This window comes from Passer domesticus, chromosome 5, assembly GCF_036417665.1.
Source record: "Passer domesticus isolate bPasDom1 chromosome 5, bPasDom1.hap1, whole genome shotgun sequence".
Lineage (NCBI taxonomy): Eukaryota > Metazoa > Chordata > Aves > Passeriformes > Passeridae > Passer > Passer domesticus.
The window spans coordinates 68381339-68401702 of NC_087478.1; the positions used below are offsets into that span (position 1 = coordinate 68381339).

Below are 20364 nucleotides of genomic sequence, written 5' to 3' on the forward strand. Positions count from 1 at the left end.
TGTGAGCGCCGAATCCCCAGCTCTGCCTACAGACCAGCAGACACAGCTGCATCACCCTCCTCCTCCGTGCCACTCCTGCGAGTACCGTCGATTTCTCCCCACCTGAGCTGATTCTTCTTAATAAAGGCATTAAAAAGGAGAAAGATCTCCTGCTCATTTATTTCAGTGCCAGGCCCAGAACTGGACACAGCACTTGGGGTGAGGCCTCCCCAGTGCCCACGACAGGGGGACAGTCACTGCCCTGCTCCTGCTGGCCTCACCATTGCTGACCCAGCCCAGCAGCCATTGGCCTTCTTGCCCACCTGGGCATGCACTGTGGAGCAGCAGGCCCAGGCCCTTTCCTGCTGGGCTCTTCCCAGCTGCTCTTCCCCAGCCTGGACCTGCTGGGGGTTGTTGTGACACAAGGCAGGACCCAGCACTTACTTTTGTTGAACCTCATTCCTTTGGTCTCAGCCCATTTATCCAGCCTGTCCAGGTCCCACATCACGGGATGTGGGAATGGGAATCAGCCCCTCTCAGACCTCCAAGAATTTTTTTTTTTTTACTAAACTTGAGGCCTGACATGAAACTTTTAATATTTTTAGGATGATGAAAAGGCCAGAAACAATAAAAATATTTTTTCCTGTCTATTCTTATACTTCACAAAGGAATAGGCTACAAAGCCAATACCCAGGAAATTATAATAAAATCAATTAAAAATTGTCTTCCTTCTCTCTACAAGTCACCACACCCCATAGAGATCTGCGGGGTGTATGACCCAGGGTACTTGTGAGGCTGTTGGCTGACAACATTTGCAAGCAGAAGAGTAAAAGAAATTGACCTCCCTGGAAATACCAATATACATATGTAGGCTTCCTCTGAGACAGTTGTATTCAACTATTTAAAAAAATAAGATTATTAAAATATTGGTGTATTTGGTTCTGATACCTCACTGATTGCCTTGTGTTACCCTCACCTTGCACTGTCTTCTACCACCCATCTAGTATTTCTAATATTCTGATATTACCAAATGTCCAGTCTCATGATTTTGCCTGTGTCTTGGGTCTGATTTCTGGCTTTTTGGATTTTATGTACTGCATTTTTATCTTGAAGAGGGGACGGCAAAGGTAAGTCTGAAAAAAAGAGGGTAAGTAGCAAGATCTATAAAACAGGTGTGCTATAAATGGGCTACACCACATATACTGACACTCATACAAATACCAAATGTTATTTTTTCTCCAGTCTTACTAACAGAGGACTGGAGGAAACCAAACCAACCAACCACATACCAGCAAAAGTGCTTTACTGAATCCCTTTATTGACTTCTGTGCATATATGTATTACAAAGATAGGGTACATTACCAACAGCAGCAACAGCAACAGCTAAAGTACAGGAAGTTTAGATATATTTTATATATATCTATAAAATATATATAGATATATAAGTTCTAGATATATTTGCTATACAGACTCCTCCTACTCAGAATCTGCAAATCCTCTGCAGCCTGCCACGAAGAAGTTTAAAAGGATAAGATCCAAAAATAATATAAAAACAGACAATAAGGTCATAATTACAAACAAATGTATTTGAACTTCAGTGTCTCAGTTCCAGTGGAGGAGTCAGTTTTAACTGAAGCTATGGCATGTGGGAGAAAAAAACCAAACACAAATACAAAAATCAATTACTGCCCCAAGACAGAAACAGTATATTGTGAGATGCTCTTCTGGACAAGTGGAACAGAACAATTCAATTCAAGACAATGAGGAGATGAAATGGAGACTTCTCTACTAATAACATTCAGTTTCTTGAACCTTCAATATCCCTTTCATACAAATCCAACTAACTTTAGTTGGCTGTCAGAAGAAGAAAAACCAAGTCCAAGCCCAGCCTTTATAAAAAGGATTTTTATAATTCCCTGTTTTGTCTGTGAGTTTTTGCACTTGCATATAATCCAAAAGTGTATCTATATTGCACACAAGTGCAGAATCAAGTCAGATGTGAATTAAAAGTATGTCTCTACCGGGTCATTTTTGTTGTGTAAACAAGGCACGAATCCACCTTTTGATGCAGGATCTTGAGCCCATGTCTTGATACATGCACTGATATAGTTGGATGGTTGCTGGTATTGTAGGATTAAGAAAATTCCAAATAAAATAGTATCTATATAGTCCACATATGTAGAGGTTAGAGGTTTTAAAGAGCTCTGTGATGACATAACTGGAGAGTGATCAGACTGATGGCATATCTTCATTTTGTCTCCTCAGCCAAAATAATGTAAAATAAAACAGACTACATCCAGTTCCGTTGAAAAAGCAGAATCTTCCATGCTGACTTACCTGGAAAGGAAAGAGACAAAAGCTGCTAGAATTAGAGAACCTCACTGAAGCTCAAAATTGCTGTGAGTGTTACCATGGCTGCCCAAAACTACCAGCCTTTGGTTTGGGAGCTTCCTTGCACCTCCTGTGCTGATTGCCAAGGTATCTATGGAAATCCAGCGGGGCTGGGAAGGGCTTACCTGGTATGGCAGCAGGGTCAAAGGCTGTAACATTTCACTGCCAGCAGGATGACCGTGAGGAGCAGAATCGCTGCGCAGAAGAGGAGGGCGAAGACAAGGTAGCACCAGGGGGAGTTCTCCAAGCAGGTCACTGCCAAGGGGACAAGGGACAGGGGTGTCACAGTGGGCAGAAGCAAGGGGACACTTTTGTTCTGAATTGTGGAGTATGAAAAATCATTGTCCCTCCTGCTATAGATCCAGGGTCAGAAGAAACCTTTTCTTGACCAGTCCTATATTTTATCATCACACCCGTTGAGAAGAAACCTAAAACTACAACCTCTTGCCTTTAGTGGCAGAGCACAGCTCTGTAAGCACTGCTGTGTCAGAGTTTTGCCACGTGCACACACTGCCAGTGCTTCCCACTCTGGAATATGCCCTGCCTTTTCCTTGGAAAATGGCTTACAGTGGTTGTGCTATCCTGTGTTAATTGTCTGAGGTTGCACAACTGAAGATCCACAAGGAAAGCTTGAAGGTCCCATTCAGGCTTTAAAAAAAATTTTTATAGGTTATTTGAAATACTAGAGACTCTTCCCAGATTACCATAATTTTTAAGCACCACAAAGACACACTTGTTTAATTAGTCTTTAAATCCCTGCCTCCATCATTTTCTCCTCCAACTTTAATCCTGGCTAGGATCACTGTGTTCATTTGATCCCCATTCCTTAATACTTTCGATTTAAACTGCTCCCCAAGCTAAACAAGAATCAGAACATTCAGCTCCTGTGGTTTTAAAGATCCAGTTAAGAATGTAAAGGGACAGAACTCTCCTAGTAGCATTTATCCATGGGTAGAGCATATATGGATTTTGATACTCCTTGAAGAAAATTCTAAAAACCTAGACAATGTAGCCAGAAACAGAGAAAGGAAGGGAGAGATTGAGGACTGGGATATAAAAAGGAGCCAAAAAGCAGGTCAATGGCCCTGTATCAAAATTGCATTTCTGACAACACTTTCCATGCTGTATTCCAAGCCTGGATCCAGTGAGATAAAATCATAGGGCATTTCAGTGAAGCCAGTAAATTTGTTTTGTCTTTGTAGCAGGGTCTCCACCTGGCCCACTCCCTTGTCTGCCTGACTGCCACTTTTATTCAGAAAACACATCTGAAGCTTTTGGTTTCTTTTTGCTTGTTGTGAGACCAAATTAAACCCCAGTGGAAATGTTTGTTTGCACTAGCATTTCCCACAGCTAACATTTTTTCCATGCGTATATTAATTGCTCGTATGTATCACATGAATGCAATATTCTTTTCTTCGTTTTCACCTCATATACAAGAGTGAAAACTCATATCCAATATATTATTTCACTTTGCAGAATAAAATTTTCTTTCAAGGCTGGTTACATGGTTTGAAATAGTTTAAAATTTTAAATCTTAAAATTTTAACTTAAGAAAAGACAGACACATTTTTTATGGAACTGTCAAAAAGCTGTTCAGAATTTTTGCTTTTTGGCTATTCCTTTTCAAAAGTAGCTTAGTTGGCTATAATAAATACTATTGTTGGCCTGTTCATTTACCCAAAATTCATTCAGAAGTGAAAAGCAGTACATGGAAATGGTTGCTAAAATGAACAGAAAAGTTTTCAAGTGCCTCTACTGCAAAATGAATTTTAAGCATGTTCTGAGCATCCTTCAGGAGTGAAGAGCAGAGAAAAATTGATTGACATCACCTGCAGCAAAGAGAAAAAGCAACTCCCTCCCATACTCTGGAAAATTATGATGTTTGGCTGCTGAAACATAATGAGAAAATGTGAAGTGTCCTGCGGTGTTGCCATACCTGAATGTGTAATTTTGGGTGTGCTGTCAGGTCTGTCAGATCTCCAATTCATATTCACCTCAGCATATGTAACTGAATCACCTGGAGGGACAAAAAGGGTTGAAGGTACTAGAAGAGTTCCTGCAACAATGGCTCTTCAGTGCAGTATTCCAGATAAATAAATAAACAACATTTATTAAATTTTAGACAATTTTACAGATCCTTCTAAGTGACTATCAGTTACCATACACTGAGTTACACTATTATGAATTCCATTTTTTCTTTGTCATTCCATATCTTACACACACATTTATATATCTGTCAGTCTTTAAGAGGAAGTTAATCACTGGCAACTTTCCTTAACTAAATTTTTTTTTTCCATTTACTTCTTAATAAACCACAAGTTGGGCTGTGACATTCATGGTCAAAAGCATTATAAAAAGTATTTCATCCTGTGTTACAAGACTTTTGCAACCAACAGAGAGCATAAATAGTGTTGTCAGGGTGGGCTTCCCCAAAGGTGTGGGATGTGTCACTGACCCCAGCAGTTTTTGGTAGGTGTGGCAGCAGAAGGAAGGAAGGAAGGAGCTGTATTTTTATATCAACTGCAACACACCACAACCTCCAGAGCTGCCTGCTTTGCATGTTTGCATTCCCCAGGAGCTACTTTCAAAATATTTGCTCACTGATAGTGTATGAAATATGAATTTTTTTTTTGCTTGAAGAAAAGCAACCTCCTAAAGGTGCCAGAGCTGCTGAGATCAACCTTAGATTTACAGAAAATATTGAATCTAACCCAATTGCAGAACTGAGCATCTTTCACAGGCAACAGCAGAGTGGTCAGAACAATTTAACAGCATCTGGCAGAAGATGAGGGCTCGGTTTCCTGCACTTCTGCTCTCAAGTACAAAAGTGATGGAACACACAAAGAATTTGAAGATGCAGATTGTAAGAATGTATAGATATGATTTTATATCTATAAGAACATGAAAAAATATTAACTGTGTAGATAGGTGATTTTTTCCTGCTATATCTCACTAGGACACACTGGTGCTATTAGTAGGTGCCAAGTTCAAAATGGATTTAAAGTATTTCTTCATGCAAGGTATTACAATCAGCCTGTGGAAGTCCTTGCTTTAGAATGCTATTTAAGTAAAGCATTTGTTGGGATACCAACAGGGATGCAAGCTGCACAGAAATGACAAGAATATAGATATTGCAATTAAAAATATTTAAAAATAAATATCATGACAGGCTAAACACCATGATAGCATACTCTAAAACATAAGAAAAGCATTTTGTGTGAAATTTTGGTTACTTAATTAGCCTCATAATTGGCCTTTTGAATTTTTTAGATTCTGAATTTCCAAGCCCCTTATATTGGCAAATTTCAGAAGTATGATCTTGGCTTAGGGGGCTCTCAGAGTTTATACATCAATTTTTAAGTATGATTCACTAAAGTGAATTAAAAGCTGTGTGAAAGCACTTAAAACTATAACATACAACTGGAAATTTAATGAACAGGTGAGGAAAAAAATAAAAAGAGAAGGAACAGACTTTTACGCTCTCCAAGTTTAAGAGACTTTCATTGTGAGTTGTGCTGGGCATGAGGGTGCATCTCCAGTAAATCCTTAGGGGACAGTTTTACACTGGAGTTCCAAGGATTGTCCTGGCAGTGTAGCTGTCAGAACTGGTTGTGTTCTGCAGAGAACTGGTCCTGTAATTTAAGGGGCAAGCTGAGTGAACAATGAAAGACAAGGATTTCATACCTGTACAGGTGCTTTTTGTACTCTGTTCCAATGAGTGAATATACATATTTAATTTTTAAGAATAAATATTGCTTTAATGGTATACTCAGCATATATTTTTCTTTCCTATTGGAAGCTCTGAATATTATAATTTAAAATAAATTTTCCATGCTCAATTTTCTTACAACAAGAAAAGAGCTATTTTTTTATCAGAATTGAAAAAGTAAAACTTGATACTTTTGTTTAAAACTATGAATTATTTCCTACCTAAATCCATTAATGGCAATATTTTGCACATTATTTTTTTAAATAATTTTTTTAAGCAATGCAGTTCTATAGTTGAAGGCATCAGTAAGTTATGCACATATTGCAGTACTAACAGTTTTCAAAATTGTAGAAAGTTCTGTTAAATCTTGACTCGTATTTTTCTCAACACAGAACTTTTAGAAGAGAAAGAAAGAGGGACAGAGACAGAGAAAGAGAGGAAGAAAGAAAGAAAAAAGAAAGAAGGAAACAAGAAAATAGAAACAGACCTATTACTTTAGAATTTAAAAATATTTCTGGTGTCTAAGAAACTGAATCAAATTAAAACACAAAATGTAAGTGGACTGCAGGAAAGAGAAGTCCATCCAGTGAACTTCAACTGTCAATGAGTTTCCAATATTCTGTCTAAAGATCTCCAATGTCTGAACATTAATGTGTTCAAGATCCTATTTCAGCCATCTTACTGAAAGCCAGAATGGGATTTTAAAGGTCAATCTTCACTTTTGCTAGAATTCATAATTCTATCAATAAACATGAATTTGCCATGCCAATAGATAAATATAATAAACAAAGTTGAGTATTAATAGTTTTAAAAGGCTTTCCACATGACTTCAGCTGCTTGTGAACGATTTAAGAAAGAGTGAAAGTTTTAAGAATGCGTCAGTGAGCAAAGAAAAATAAGTAATATTAAGATGAATTTTTTTTTTACCTGTATCTGAAGCTTCTGAAATAAAATTCGCTCTTTCCTTGGGTGACACCACAGCATAGAGCACCTCACTTGCCATTTTGAAAAGTTGCTTTCAGCTCTCAGGTCTGCCATCAAAATGGACTCGCTGAAGAAAACACAGCCCCATTTCTGATCTCCTCCCATCACACCACATTAGGTCAAAATAAGTGTTTAGAGGTCTGCAAAACGGAAGGAAACCAGAACCTTTTTTTTTTTTTCAAATACAAATTCTCACCTTGTAGCTTTTGATAAACAATTTTTAATTCTTACTCCCTTCTCTTGGTGTATGTTCTATTTAAAACTGAGATTTTGATCAGTTTTCTCATAAACTGTGACTTTCAGCCCACACATAATTTTCATTTAGAACCTGAGCTGGCAACATGCTGAGTGTGTTCATACTGTCGTCAAACCAACTGGACATTAAAATTTGTTTCAACAGAAAACTCAGTTCATGGTTATTAGATTGCTCATTTTGTGATTAGATTGCTTTGGTTTGTGATTATCAGATCACTTCCTCCTAAACTTCCATAGGTCAGGGTTGAAACCAGAAAGCAGTTATATGGGGAGGAACAGAAAGAATATCTGATATTGCTGAAAAAAACCCCTAAATATTTTTGAAATAAAGTTTTTCTGTATTTCATACAGAATAAAATTAAATTTAAAAGTTTGGTTTAAAAATGTTTCTATAAGGCCCACTTCCTTTTTTCAGTTGGATTTTCCTACCCATAGAAATTTCTACATTTGGGGGGGTTTTTTCTAAATTTTTGGGGTTTTTGGTAACTTAGAATGATACCAAAACTTTTAATTCCTCTCACAGAGGAACTTCTGCTCTTCAACCAGCTCTATACCACATGCTAATCCTCATATCTCTGGGGCACTATTGAGCTCAGAATTAAACCAGGGGTGAGTCTAACCTATGCTTTCTTTGCATGTTGATTTTCAAACTTTCTCAATAAAGTCAGAAAATGGGGTTCTTTGGAGTTATCATGGTGGTAAGTCAAGGAGTGCAATATTTTACCCTCTTGGGACCAGCCATAGAAGAAGGATGAACACTTTGGCATTTTCAGCTTATTTCACTGAGATGTTTTGAGAATGGGCCTTCACAATTCTGGTAACTAAAAAGTTCTGCATTAACAATAGACTTTAAAGATGATGTAATTCCACCCTTCTGCCATGGGCAAGGACGCCTTCCACCAGACCAAGCTGCTCCAAATCCCGTCCAATCTGGCCTTGAGGGATGGGGCAGCCACAGCTTCTATCAGAAACTTGTGCCATGCCTCACCACCCTCACAGAGAACAATTTCTTCTTCATATCCAATCTAAACCTCTTCTCTGTCAGTGTAAAGCCATTCCCCCTTGTCCTGTCACTCCAGGCCCTTGTCAAGAGTCTCTCTCCATCTTTCCTGTGGGTTCCCTTCAGGCACTGGAAGGCCACAATGAAGTCACCCCAAAGCCTTCTCTTCTCGAGGCTGAACACTCACAATTCCCTCAGCCTTTCCTCCCAGCAGAGCTGCTCCATCCCTCTGATCCCCTCGGTGTCCCTGCTCTGGCCTGGCTCCAGCAGCTCTCTGTCCTTCCTGTGCTGGCCTCGGGGCTGGATGCAGCCCTGCAGGGGGTCTCGGCAGAGTGGAGAAGAACCATAATGTCCTTTTCTGTCATGGAAAGGAGGACAGCAATGAGAGAAAGTGATGCTCTCCCATACTCTGGAAAAATGTGCTTTTTGGCTGCTGAAATATAATGAGAAAATGTGAAGACTCCCAGAGCACTGCAATACCTGACTGACCTTTCAGGAGGAAGTGGGAGGACTGTGGAGGTACCAGCTGGAAAGCAGAAGTTTGTAAATAGCTGAGATTTAGATGTCTAGGTGGGTGAGCAGAAGATTACAGGGTTAAAGCTTTTCTGTCCAAGGCAGCATGGAATCAATCCCAGGATGATTTGGGTTGGAAGAGTCCTTAAAAACCATCTAATTCCAGCCCACTTCCAGTTCTAACATCCCTCCCCTTCTAATTCCAGCATCTTGCCCTTCCCTTGGCAGGCAGGAGATGGTTCAGTAGAAAAAGACATTTTTTGCTTGAGGTTGCAGTCAAGTTGTTCTGAGGAAGATTCTTTAAAAAAGTAACATGAGTTAGTAACTGTCTTAGTACTTAGGCACTAACTGTCCTCACTGCCAGTAATGCAAAGCCAGACTAAATTTATTTTATATATAAAGATGTACCTATTGTTCGAAGGATACTCAAGAATTTGGAAGGGGTTTTTTTTCCCTCCTACATTAATCCTTTGCATTTGAATCACACAAAATAGTCACTAGATGTCTCTACTTCACCATAAAATGTATCAGAATTTCTATTCCATTTAAACTGACCGAAATTTGAAGTGCTTATGTGGCCTTTTTTTCAGAAGTATGAGTTACACAACACTGACCTGTTTGATTCCTGGAGTTCTGCAGTTAAACCTGCTCTGTCCAAGCACCTAAAGCTCTGCTATAGCTCCCAGTTAAAGGAAATCCCCTGGCTTAGGGTGAAAAAACCCAGCATTTTCCCTCCCTGAAATAGATAATAGCAGGTTGTTATTCCTGCACTGGTCAGAGTACGAAGGGGAAAACCTTTCTTTACTGCATGGTTTTGAGCTCTTCACTATGGAGAATAAATTAATATCATTCATATCCAAAACAAGCACCTTTGTGGATATAAATCTCCATAGATATAGGCCACTGTTTAGGTTTACAGCTTTTGAGTATAAACCGAGGAGCTGACTGAAGCTGAACAAGCAGAATAAAAGCCACTGATAATAGTATTAAAAAGTATTTTCTTCCCATGCCTTCCCCTTTTTTTCCCCCTTTTAAGCAATCTTTATGAGTTGCAGAGGCAAACTGAGTATCCATGGATAATAAATCCTGTATTTCAGGAGGGGGAAGATTTCCCATCTGATAATTAACCACCTTTTCCCTTATATGTTTTCCTAGAAGGGGTATAGAAAAAATATTTCAAATTCAATAATGGATACTGTACCTTTAAGATTTCCTCTGATAACCTTATTTCAAATAACTGAATATCTTCCTGAGTCTGAGCAGATCAATCTACAATGTATATCTTAAAGGACACTGACAACAAGGATGTGATGCTGGGTTGAAATTAATAATCATCTTCCTTCTGCCAAAAAGTAATGCAGTATTTTATGCACAATGTTCAAAAAGCCTTGATCTTAAAGATTTTATGATGCATTAAGATAAACTCTGAATGGTTGTGAAATCCCACTGGAAGCATTGATACTTCAGGTGTACTTCCTGTAAAAATAGGTCAATGAAATTTTGGATAGATTACCTGGAAGTTCTAATAATGCAGGAAACATCATAGCAGTTTGTTTTTATTATTATTCTATCTGTCCTAGTTTGAATATGGGCTTAAAAGCTAAACTACTGAATTCTGGTCCATTCTTTGCACAGCTGACCTAAACTGTCATTTATAAGTTTATTCTTGATTGCATAATTGCATTATTTTGAACTAGTATTATTTGCATAGTAAGGAATGAAAAGATATATAAATTCTAATTTAATGTAATTCTGCAATGAATGAAGTCCCATATTTTTTCCAGAGTTTTTCTCTTTCAATTGATTAAAGCCTCACTGGCTCCTATAACTCACAGGAATGCACTCAGGTGAGGGTGGTGGCTGTTCCACTAGTGACAAGAAACACTGGAGGTGGACCTGCTGACCAAGTCCTGAAGGTCCCACTGATACCAGCTTCACACCCAGGAATTTCCGCAGTCAACTGCCCTAAGTGTAAGAGCCGTAATGAGAGATGCGGGACTGCAGGCGGCTCTTCCAAAACGCAGTTTATTACATGCAAGATATTAGAGCAGTCCAGGGTCGTGGGCGACAGAGCCTGTGCCTAGAGCTGTCAGCTGCAGCTGCAGGCAGGCCTGGAGACCCTTAGTTTAGGTTACAAATGCATTATATACTTTTCTTTGCTGAGCATCTTAATACAGTAGAACCAATCTATACCTTAACTTTTATCTATAGCCTATCATAACTACTACAATTACCATATTCATGTTAGTATTCTCCAATCACTAAATGTTAGTACATTACAGTTTAAGCTAGAAGTTGTTCTTCAGTTTTCTTGCAGTGGAAAATTCTGAGACCTTTTTTCTACTTGCAACATTTGCTGACTTGTTTGCCTGTGCTATCTTTCTGCCTGGTAAAAACATCTTCTTGTTTGAGGTGGGTTTATCCTTTGTTCTAAGTCATAAAAACCCCTTCTAACTAACATACCCTTTGCCTCCTTGGTTATCCAGTAAGACTGGCTCAGCAATTCTTTTCTTCTATATCAAAACTTGCTTCCATCTCTATTCCTTCCTCAGCTTCTACATTCAAAAATCTTTCTGCTAAGCATACATATCTGTGAGACTTTCTTGTCAAACTTTCATCCTTCCCAACACCTAAGATTATCCCTGCTTTCTTCTGGTGCAGCTGAAATCAGAGCTCATGCTCTGCATTTCAGGAGCTGTGCAGGTGGTTTATGACTTATGTAAATAATTCATTTTGATGCAAAGAGAACTCTAAGAGGAATGCAGTGAGTCCCAAACTTACAGTGTGGAAAGCTCCCTCCTTGAGTTCCTGGGAAGAGGCTCTTTGAGAAAGATGTTGTAAGGCAATCTGGGGCTTTTAGCTGTTGCACCTTGGATGTTCCCTCTAGGATTCTGAGAAAAAAAAGACAGTCAAAAACTGTCTTGAATAAACTGCACTTAAGTACAACTACAGATTTTGGTTTGTGTTTCTCTGGGCCAAACTGAGCTGTTTTCTGTTACCAAAGACATTCACCATGCTGGCATTTTTCAGGGATCATTGTTATTGTTACAAGAAATGTTTCACTTGAGCTCAGCAGCTTACAGGCAGCACAAGCAGCTGTTTGGCCATCAGTGATATTTGCACACACTCTCCTTCTTCTTGAAATTCTGTTCAGGATCAGATGCTGAGGACACAGAATACTGTGCACAGAAAACCACAAGGGAGGGAATTATGCAAGAGGAACTGATACAGCAGCAGTGACACATTCATACAAGCCCATATTAAATATCAAACATTTCAATAACTGATTGAAACATTTCTAAAGGGAGATGGGAAGGTCTAAGTGCCTGGTCATGCATGATTCCTTGAAGTTCAGCAGTTGTCATTTTTCTTATAAGTTGCATAAGAACTCATCAAATAAATCCCTTTCTTGCAAACACCCCATTTCAGCTATTTTTCAGCCATGCAAGGTAAACATCAAAAATAGAACACACTTCTCAAAGATATCAATCTCAAAGTCCACAGCCATTCAAATTAAGTCTTTAGTTGCCAATTATTTCTATTCAGAGGTCAATGGACATAATCCTGTTTCTTCTGGCACTAAAACTCTCTAAAAGCTTGGTTATAGGAATCTACTGTGGCCAGAGGTTTTAGGGTGCAGAAACTGCAGTGACGGTAGTGTCCATCAATGCTGCCCACAGCCTCTGAGGTTTTGATGTTCTCAAACCCAAAAGGGTGGCCCTCCCAGCCCTCCTGACCAGGCAGGTCTCTAGGACTCCCAGCCCATCTCATTCACAGAGGAAGGTGGTGAAATAGAAACTGTCTCATGGGTATCACCACAGCAGCCAGGCGGCTGGGCTGCCCCATGGCAGGACACTGATGTGGCTGCTGGGGCAGGGGACAAAAGCAGCAGCAGCTTTTTTCCCCTATGTCAGGACTATTTGCACCCACAGACTCTCCCTCCTTCCTTCCTTCCTTCCTTCCTTCCTTCCTTCCTTCCTTCCTTCCTTCCTTCCTTCCTTCCTTCCTTCCTTCCTTCCTTCCTTCCTTCCTTCCTTCCTTCCTTCCTTCCTTCCTTCCTTCCTTCCTTCCTTCCTTCCTTCCTTCCTTCTTCCTTCCTTCCTTCCTTCCTTCCTTCCTTCCTTCCTTCCTTCCTTCCTTCCTTCCTTCCTTCCTTCCTTCCTTCCTTCCTTCCTTCCTTCCTTCCTTCCTTCCTTCCTTCCCCTCAACACCCCCTGAGAATTCCTGGAGGATCCCCTGACAATCCTCCGGGGGGGGGGGGGGGGGGGGGGGGGGGTGTCATGTAACATTTAGTGCAGGATCAAATATATGTGAGAACTTTGCCTGAGGTCTCACATTCCAACTTCCTATCCCATTTGTAAGGATTCCTCCTGCAAAAAAACAGAGCACCAACTGACATAAATGGCAAGTTAAAGAACTTGTGCTGACTGGCACAGAAGGTGCTGCAAATGGAAAGTCTGAGTACAGAGAAGAGGTGGTTATTTGTCAAGACTTTCAGCTCCACTATCAAGACTTCACCTCTGACTTTGTACCAATGGATCCATCCAGCCTTGATACAGCTGGAAGGCTATGGATGAGAAAGGCAGGGCTCGCCTCAGCCCTGGCAAGGAGACAAGAGAAGCTGCCCATGTGTAGAAGTTACCTCCACTTCCTACAGCAACCATTTTCATATTACTCAGAGGCTTAAAGGTTTCTGAAACTACAGTACTATTTTCTGGTGGCTCAAATCAGGTTGTCCAAGAGCTTCCTTACACTCTATTTGCATTTCTTTTTCTAAAAATCATCCACAAATAAGAGGTGGCTGCAGAATGGGAACCTATTTCCCAGTAAGAAAGCTTTAGAAGGAGGAGGTTAGGAAACGTGCCTTTGTGCAGCTCTGGGGATCTGCACAGGACAGGGACCTCTTGGGATGGGTCTGGAGGAGGTCACAGAGATGCTCTGAAGACTGGAGCATCTCTCCTACAAGGACAGGCTGAGACAGTTGGGGCTGCTCAGCCTGGAGAAGAGAAGGCGTGGAGACCTCAGAGCTGGATACCTTCCAGTGCCTGAAGAAGTTCTGTAAGAAAGCTGGAGAGGGAAAGTTAGTGACAGGACAAGGGAGAATGGCTTTAAACTGAAAGGGAATTGATTTAGATTGGATATTGGGAAGAAATTGTTCCTTGTGAGGGTGGGGAGGCCCTGGTGCCCAGAGAAGCTGTGGCTGCCTCTGGGTCCCAAGGCCAGGTTGGATGGGGCTCTGAGCAACCTGGGGTAGTGGCAGGTGTCCCTGCCCATGGCAGGGGGGTGGAACTGGATGGTCTTGAAGGGCCTTTCCAAGACAAACCATTCCATGATTCTACAACACAACACAACGTTGCTCCAGGCTGCTCTGCAGAAGTCAAAATTAAGATGGAAATTGCAGAAGAAATCCAAAGGCAGAATACAGGATGGAAAAAGAGGGTGCCAGCTTTGTGACAACAGTGCTACCAGACAAGAATGGTTTTGAACTTGTGAACATCCGTAGCCTGATAAGAGCTTCCATGGGCACTAGTAAAGTGAAAGCCTTGCAAAATTTAGTTCATCTTATTTTTGTTCTGACTGTATGAGAGCATCTACATTCTATTAAAGCACCTTTAGTGTCCTTTGATCTGTATCATAAAACCTTTAGGCAGTTTCCTGCTTCTTTAGATGGTGCCAAAGCCACTTACAGAAATTTTGGTCTTCATTTACATGAAACATATTTTGAAGTGGAATTTTGAGAAGTGGGGTTTTATTACATGTTGCACTGTAAGGACATTCATGAAAGTAAATGTTAGTACATGTCAGACTTAAACAGGTTGATTTTTTCAACATATCTGAGTGATAATGAACCACTGAGATCTGCTAAAACCATGGCTGCTTTCAGGCATGTAAAGAGATTTCTCAGACATAAAGCCCAAACACTACAAAAAGTCTTCACCAGTTGTGTGACCAGAAACTCTTGAGTTCTTGTGGTTCAGGATTTTCTTGGTTCGGGATTTTCATAGCATTTTTATATTTTGTGGGCAATATCACCAACCCAACAGTGTTATAGCATTTAGGGATTGGATGCTTCCTAGCTAGAAGAACAAAATAGGATATCAAAAGGCACAATGCATTTACACATTGTGCTCACTGTTGCCAATTTAGGATCATCTGCAAACTTAGTACCCCTTCCAGTCCTGTGTCCAGGTCATTTACAGATGTGGAAGAGAGCAGGGCCAAGGTGGAACCCTGTGGAACCCCCACTAGTGATAGGTTGCCAGCCTGGTAAAAATTAGAGTTCTCTCATTTTGCTTCCTTTCAGCATCTGCCTTTTTATAGGCTGGCTTCTTGCTGTCCTTGCCTGGTTGCTTATCTCTGCCATTATTCCTGGCTCTATCATCTCAGTAAAAGGAGTATGAATATCCTTCTGAAATAAAGAAAAAATCCCAATGTTTTTGCCTTGCATTCACAACACCATGTTGCCAAGAAAGGATTTTCATTTCTCAGAATTGCTCTTTGTTTATTCAGTTAAAGCATGTGCTGGACTTCACAAAAGAAAAGGAAGTGATAAAGCATTTTATATATATGTGTGAGTGGCTTTGAAGTTTTCTTTCTGGTGAAATAAAATCTGAAGCGTGAAGTGTGTTTGAGTAACAAGAAGCAAGATGAAAAACAAAGCCAGTTCTCTGAATGTGCAGCAGAGGAACAAGGTTTGTGATCTCTAAAAACACTGCACATCATCTGCAGGTACACACCTACTCAGAAAATTCCAGAGGAACATTATGTTTAAATGTAAACATGCCTGTGCTTTCCTGGATTGCTCCCATTTGGGAGAGCAACCTTAACCCTTCTGTTAAGACAGTTCTCTGGATTTTTGAGGTTTGGCACTGTCTCTGATCTTCATCTTTGCAACGTTGGTATCAATTTCTGCTGCCCACCTGTGAATAGCCTTGAGTTGAACTTGGGTGGAGATTAGAGAGGTGTTACTCTTGTCGGACTAAGAGACTGGTTTTCCTTTCCCTGGGTGGGCTTTTTGCTATCTTTGTGTATCATTACATGAAAATATTTTCACTTCTACTCCAAACTTTCAAAAACTAATTTGAGAATGTAAAGGGGATTTAGTGCAAGTGAAACAAAAGACTAAAATATTTCAACAGCTCATTTAGCAGGTGTCTGACTTTTAAAACTGGTTTGTTACTGTTCAGGAAGATAATTCACTTGGGAGTTGATTTCTGCCAATATTCCAATGGGTGATCTCTTGCTAATATTTTTAAGAACTTCTTGAGATAACCATAGGATCCACTGCCTTTGTTTTACTAGAACTTTACATAGCTTAGCAAATAAATATAAGAAAAAAAGGAAATTGTAAAGTAGTATAGGCTGGTAAGATGGTTGTGACAGATTGGCCTTAGCTGGCAGCCAGACACCCATCCAACCTCTCTCTCATTCTTGCTCTTCAACAGGACAGGGAAGAAAATAAAAGGAAAAAGGTCATAGGTCATGATAAAAGCAGATAAATCACTTATCAATTACCATAATGCACAAAACAGACTTGACTTAGGGAAAGTGAATTACTTTTACAAATTAAAATAGATTTGCATAGTGAGAAATGCAGACAAAAATTCAAGTGACACCTTGTTCCTGCTCCTCAATTTCACTGCTTGATTCCTGGCTTCACTCCCCTCCTCACCCAGCACCCCAGAGGCACAGGGGAATGAGGCAATGGGGCCCACAACAGTTCCTCTCTGTTTCTCCTTTACCCCACACTGTTCCCCCACTCCAGGGCTGATCCTCCCTGGACTGCACTCCCATTATTTATCACTATTAGACACTATGTTGACACATTAACGGTAAAGCCAGGATGTAATCCTGACCCCCAAAAAAACTGGTTGAACCTTGCTGAATCTGACAGCAGACAGAAATCATTACAACCATTTCAGAAGGGAAAAAACTGCAAACTTTCCACTGAACTCTCAATTTCCAGAAATAAATATTCCAGACAAAACACTTAAAAGATCACCAAGGGCTTTCTAGAATGCCCACTTCATTTTTGTGGAAAAGGCCTTGCCTGTGAATTTCAACATTAACAAACCTTTGCTGTTACAAAAAGCTCAGGCTTGTCCTTTTGAAGTGCAACAGAAATACTGCAAACTGTAAGGTTTCAACTGAGCTGCTTCTGTAGCTCCAGGCCTCACAAGTCTCAATTTAAATAATGGCATTAAGCTGTTCAAATGTACCTAAAGTTCCTCAAGTGGACAGAACAAAGCAGAACTAAGGATCGATACACATATTTAAATGTTCTTTCCAGCTATTTAATGAGACCTATGCACACCATCTTCTTTTGGTAAAGTAAGAAGCAATTTCCAGCATTTGAAAAAAACCCAGAAGTTAAGACAACTGATTTTAATGTAAGATAAATGAAATTAAATCCACCAACCCAGTAAAAGGGACCTGAGGGACTCAAATCTGTTCTCCCTGCAGGAAGGAGTGTGTGTGCATTGGAAGAGTGGTTTTGAGGACTGTGAGGTTGAAAGTGCAGTGTTAGAACTACCTGCTAGAAAGGTCTGGGGTTTGTCAGAGAAGGACAGAGGAAGAGAAAAAAGACAGAGAAAGGGTTCACTTGTCTGTGTAATTTACACTGCACAGTTTCTTTCCTAGTCCTGCTACTGCCTGGCTTCAGTTCAAAGCACAATGGCCACCTGTTGCTCTCTTCTCCTGCAGCACACATTTAGAATCACACTTAGAGGTCATCTCAGTTTTGGTGGTTTTTATAGGTTTTGGGGGATTTTCTCTGTGTCTGTCTGTGTGTGTCTGTGTTTGGTTTTGCTTTTTGTTTGTTTGGTTTGTTTCACTTCGGTTTGTTTTCAGGACAACATCTAAGGAATATTTAGGAATAACTGAAATTAACACTGTAAGACAGTAACTTACTGTCCCCTAAGCTCTTTTCAACAACTTTTGGAGATTTTGTCAAAAGCATCAGGAGCAGCAAGGAACAAAGATTTGTGGTGGAAGGCTTTCAAAACTTCTGTTGCTAAACTGTATTCTTTGAAGTGTCCCAGGGAAGATCCTCTCAGATCATAAAATCCCAACCGCCAGAGAACTTAGACATCCAGTTTCCAAATAGTTAATTAGCTCTGATGTTCAGTGCATGAGCAATACTAGCTGGACATTTGTATAAGAACAATTTTTAACAGAAGAGAAATCAAGAGCCAGTATCAATTACTCAGCATAGCAGGATAAATTGTGTGCAATGTTTGTGATGTGAATTGTTCCAGTTTGTCCATTATTACAACTGCACTGAGAGCTCCTGGAGCAGGGCCAGTGGAGGATGCAGAGATGATTTAGGGCCTGGAGCATCTCTGGCAGGGAAAGGCTGAGGGAGCTGGGGCTGTCCAGCCTCCAGAGGAGCCCCAGCTGAGAGGGGCCCTCAGCCCTGGGTGTCCCTGTCTGCAGGGAGGGCTCTGAGCAGGGCCCAGGCTCTGCTCCAGGGGCCCAGCAATGGCATCAGAGGAACAGGCAGGGACTGATTCCAGCAGGTTCTACCTACACAGGAAGCAGAACTTCTTCCCCGGGCAGTGCCTTAGCCCTGAAACAGAGACCAGAGAGGCTGTGGAGCCTCTGTCCCAGGAGATATTCCAGTCTGGACACAATCCTGTGCCCTAGAATGGCCCTACTGGAGCAGGGAGGTGGGAGCAGGTGACCCACTGTGGTCCCTTTCAGACTGACCCATCCTGGGATTCTTTACTGAAACCTCTCAGTGGTGATAAACTTAGTAGTGAAAAGAATTTCTTGTTCTTCTGTACTGCTCTTCTTTCTACTTCCTTGTTTCTCCACATTCAAGATCCACAAAACACTGGGCACTCCTGTTAACACCCTGCTTCACACTTAGCCTCCTTCTCCAATTCCACTCCTGCAGTTCCCTGGTAGCAAATCTTACAGGCTGGACTAATTCCAATGTGTTAATTCCATCCAAGCAATACATAATCTCACTGCTCGCTCTTTGTTGTTCAAGCTGGATTCTTATACATCCAACTTCCCTTAAGTTTGACCCTCCTCCAATGCAAACATCATAATTTAGGGGCTGTATCATCTGCATTGTTATACTAATCTGTTCTGAGGCCAATGTGAAGGATTTAACTCACAGCTTCTCATGGGCAGCAGGTGCTCAGCCACCTCCAGGAGAGCAGGGCTCTAACACACATAACTGTGACTTGGGGAACACCAGCACTCAAAACATCCCTGTGCTCTCTTCCCCCAGCTTTAAATAATGATCATGATGCCATGTGGGAAATCTCTTTGGTCAGCTGGGGTCAGCTATCCTAGCTGTGTCTCCTCCCAACTCCTGTGCAGCCTCCCGGCTGCTGGAGGGAGGAGGGTGAGAAGCAGAGACAATGCTGTGCAATCAGTGCTCAGCAATAGCTAAAACACCCCTGTGTTAATGAAAGCTGTCACCCACACCACTCCCAGCACAAATCCATGGTGGCTCCTGTGAATGAAAAAAGCTCTGTCCCAGCCCAACCCAGCACACCTTCAGAAAAGGGTGTTGTGCTGAGGGACAGAAGTGCTGGGCAGCCTTCTGGCCCCTGCCCCTGGTCTGCTGATGGGCTCAGGCAAGTCCTTCTATTTTTGCTCTTCCAACTGCATCCTGGAATTTATGCCCTTTGCTGAGTGCTCTGAAACACGCAGGTTAAAGTGATACCCAAAACCCAGACTTTCTCAGCCATGAGGGTAAGAGACAGGAGCTCTGCTAGACCTGAAGCAAGGCAGGCCATGTCTGTATGGCAGAATAGAGCACAGCAGGGAAGGACTAACAAAATAGATAAATAAACTTCAGCCTGTGAGTTTAAAAGATTAAATTACATCTTTTTTCCTGCTGCAGTGTGGGATAACCATGTACAGACATTCCTTTATGGCGCCTGTGTTTCAGCCCTAGCTCTGATCATACCTTCTGGGTGCTGCTTTTGCACTTTGCCATACAAACAGGCTCTGCTGTGACACAGCAGAGGCTTAGAATTGAAACCTAAACTGGACATTTACTCATGGGACTCCCTCAGTTTAGCCTGGAAGCCTCTGTGTTTCAGCTCAGCCTTTGGGAATGCATTTTATTGTCAGACTGGCAGTTCGAATTCTTTCAAATGTGCATTATGAGGCAGCTGGAGTCCTGGGCTGAGCTGCCTGTTCTGTGGCAGGAGGGGCTGGATTCTGCTTTGCTGACTTCTGTTTTGCAGCCCACGTCACTGTTTTCAGTCTGCCTTTGCCTCCACATGCAGTGAAGGTGATGCTGTCACACCCACAAGAAGAGGTGGCATCTGCAGTTGTCACCATGTTTGTTCTGTGCATAGATGGAACTGGTAAATGTGCTGCCACCAGAACATTACTCAGTGACATCACTCAGGCTTGGCAGTTGGCAGGGGGGAGTCCGTGTGCACCCAGGAAAACGTCAGGATGGGGAATGACATGAGCTTGCATCCCTTTGCCTCTCCCCACAGAGCCCCTGAAGCTCCAGGCTGTCAAGCTCTACATGATGTGCAGAGAAATCCCACACAAAAAT

The 20364-nt window shown here is 41.3% G+C and overlaps 1 protein-coding gene across 1 annotated transcript in view; it reads right to left on the reverse strand.

Annotated features, from left to right (window-relative positions):
* Positions 1-1266: 1266 nt before the first annotated feature.
* LOC135300851 (C-type lectin domain family 2 member B-like) overlaps positions 1267-20364 on the reverse strand; it is a 37160-nt gene continuing 18062 nt past the window's right edge. Inside the window, exons 3-5 of the mRNA XM_064420810.1 lie at positions 4307-4387; positions 2496-2625; positions 1267-2316 (exon numbers count right to left, since the gene is read on the reverse strand). Of these exons, the coding sequence (XP_064276880.1) occupies positions 2513-2625; positions 4307-4387 (194 nt within the window). The 3' untranslated portion in view covers positions 1267-2316; positions 2496-2512. The remainder of the gene's footprint in view (positions 2317-2495; positions 2626-4306; positions 4388-20364) is intronic.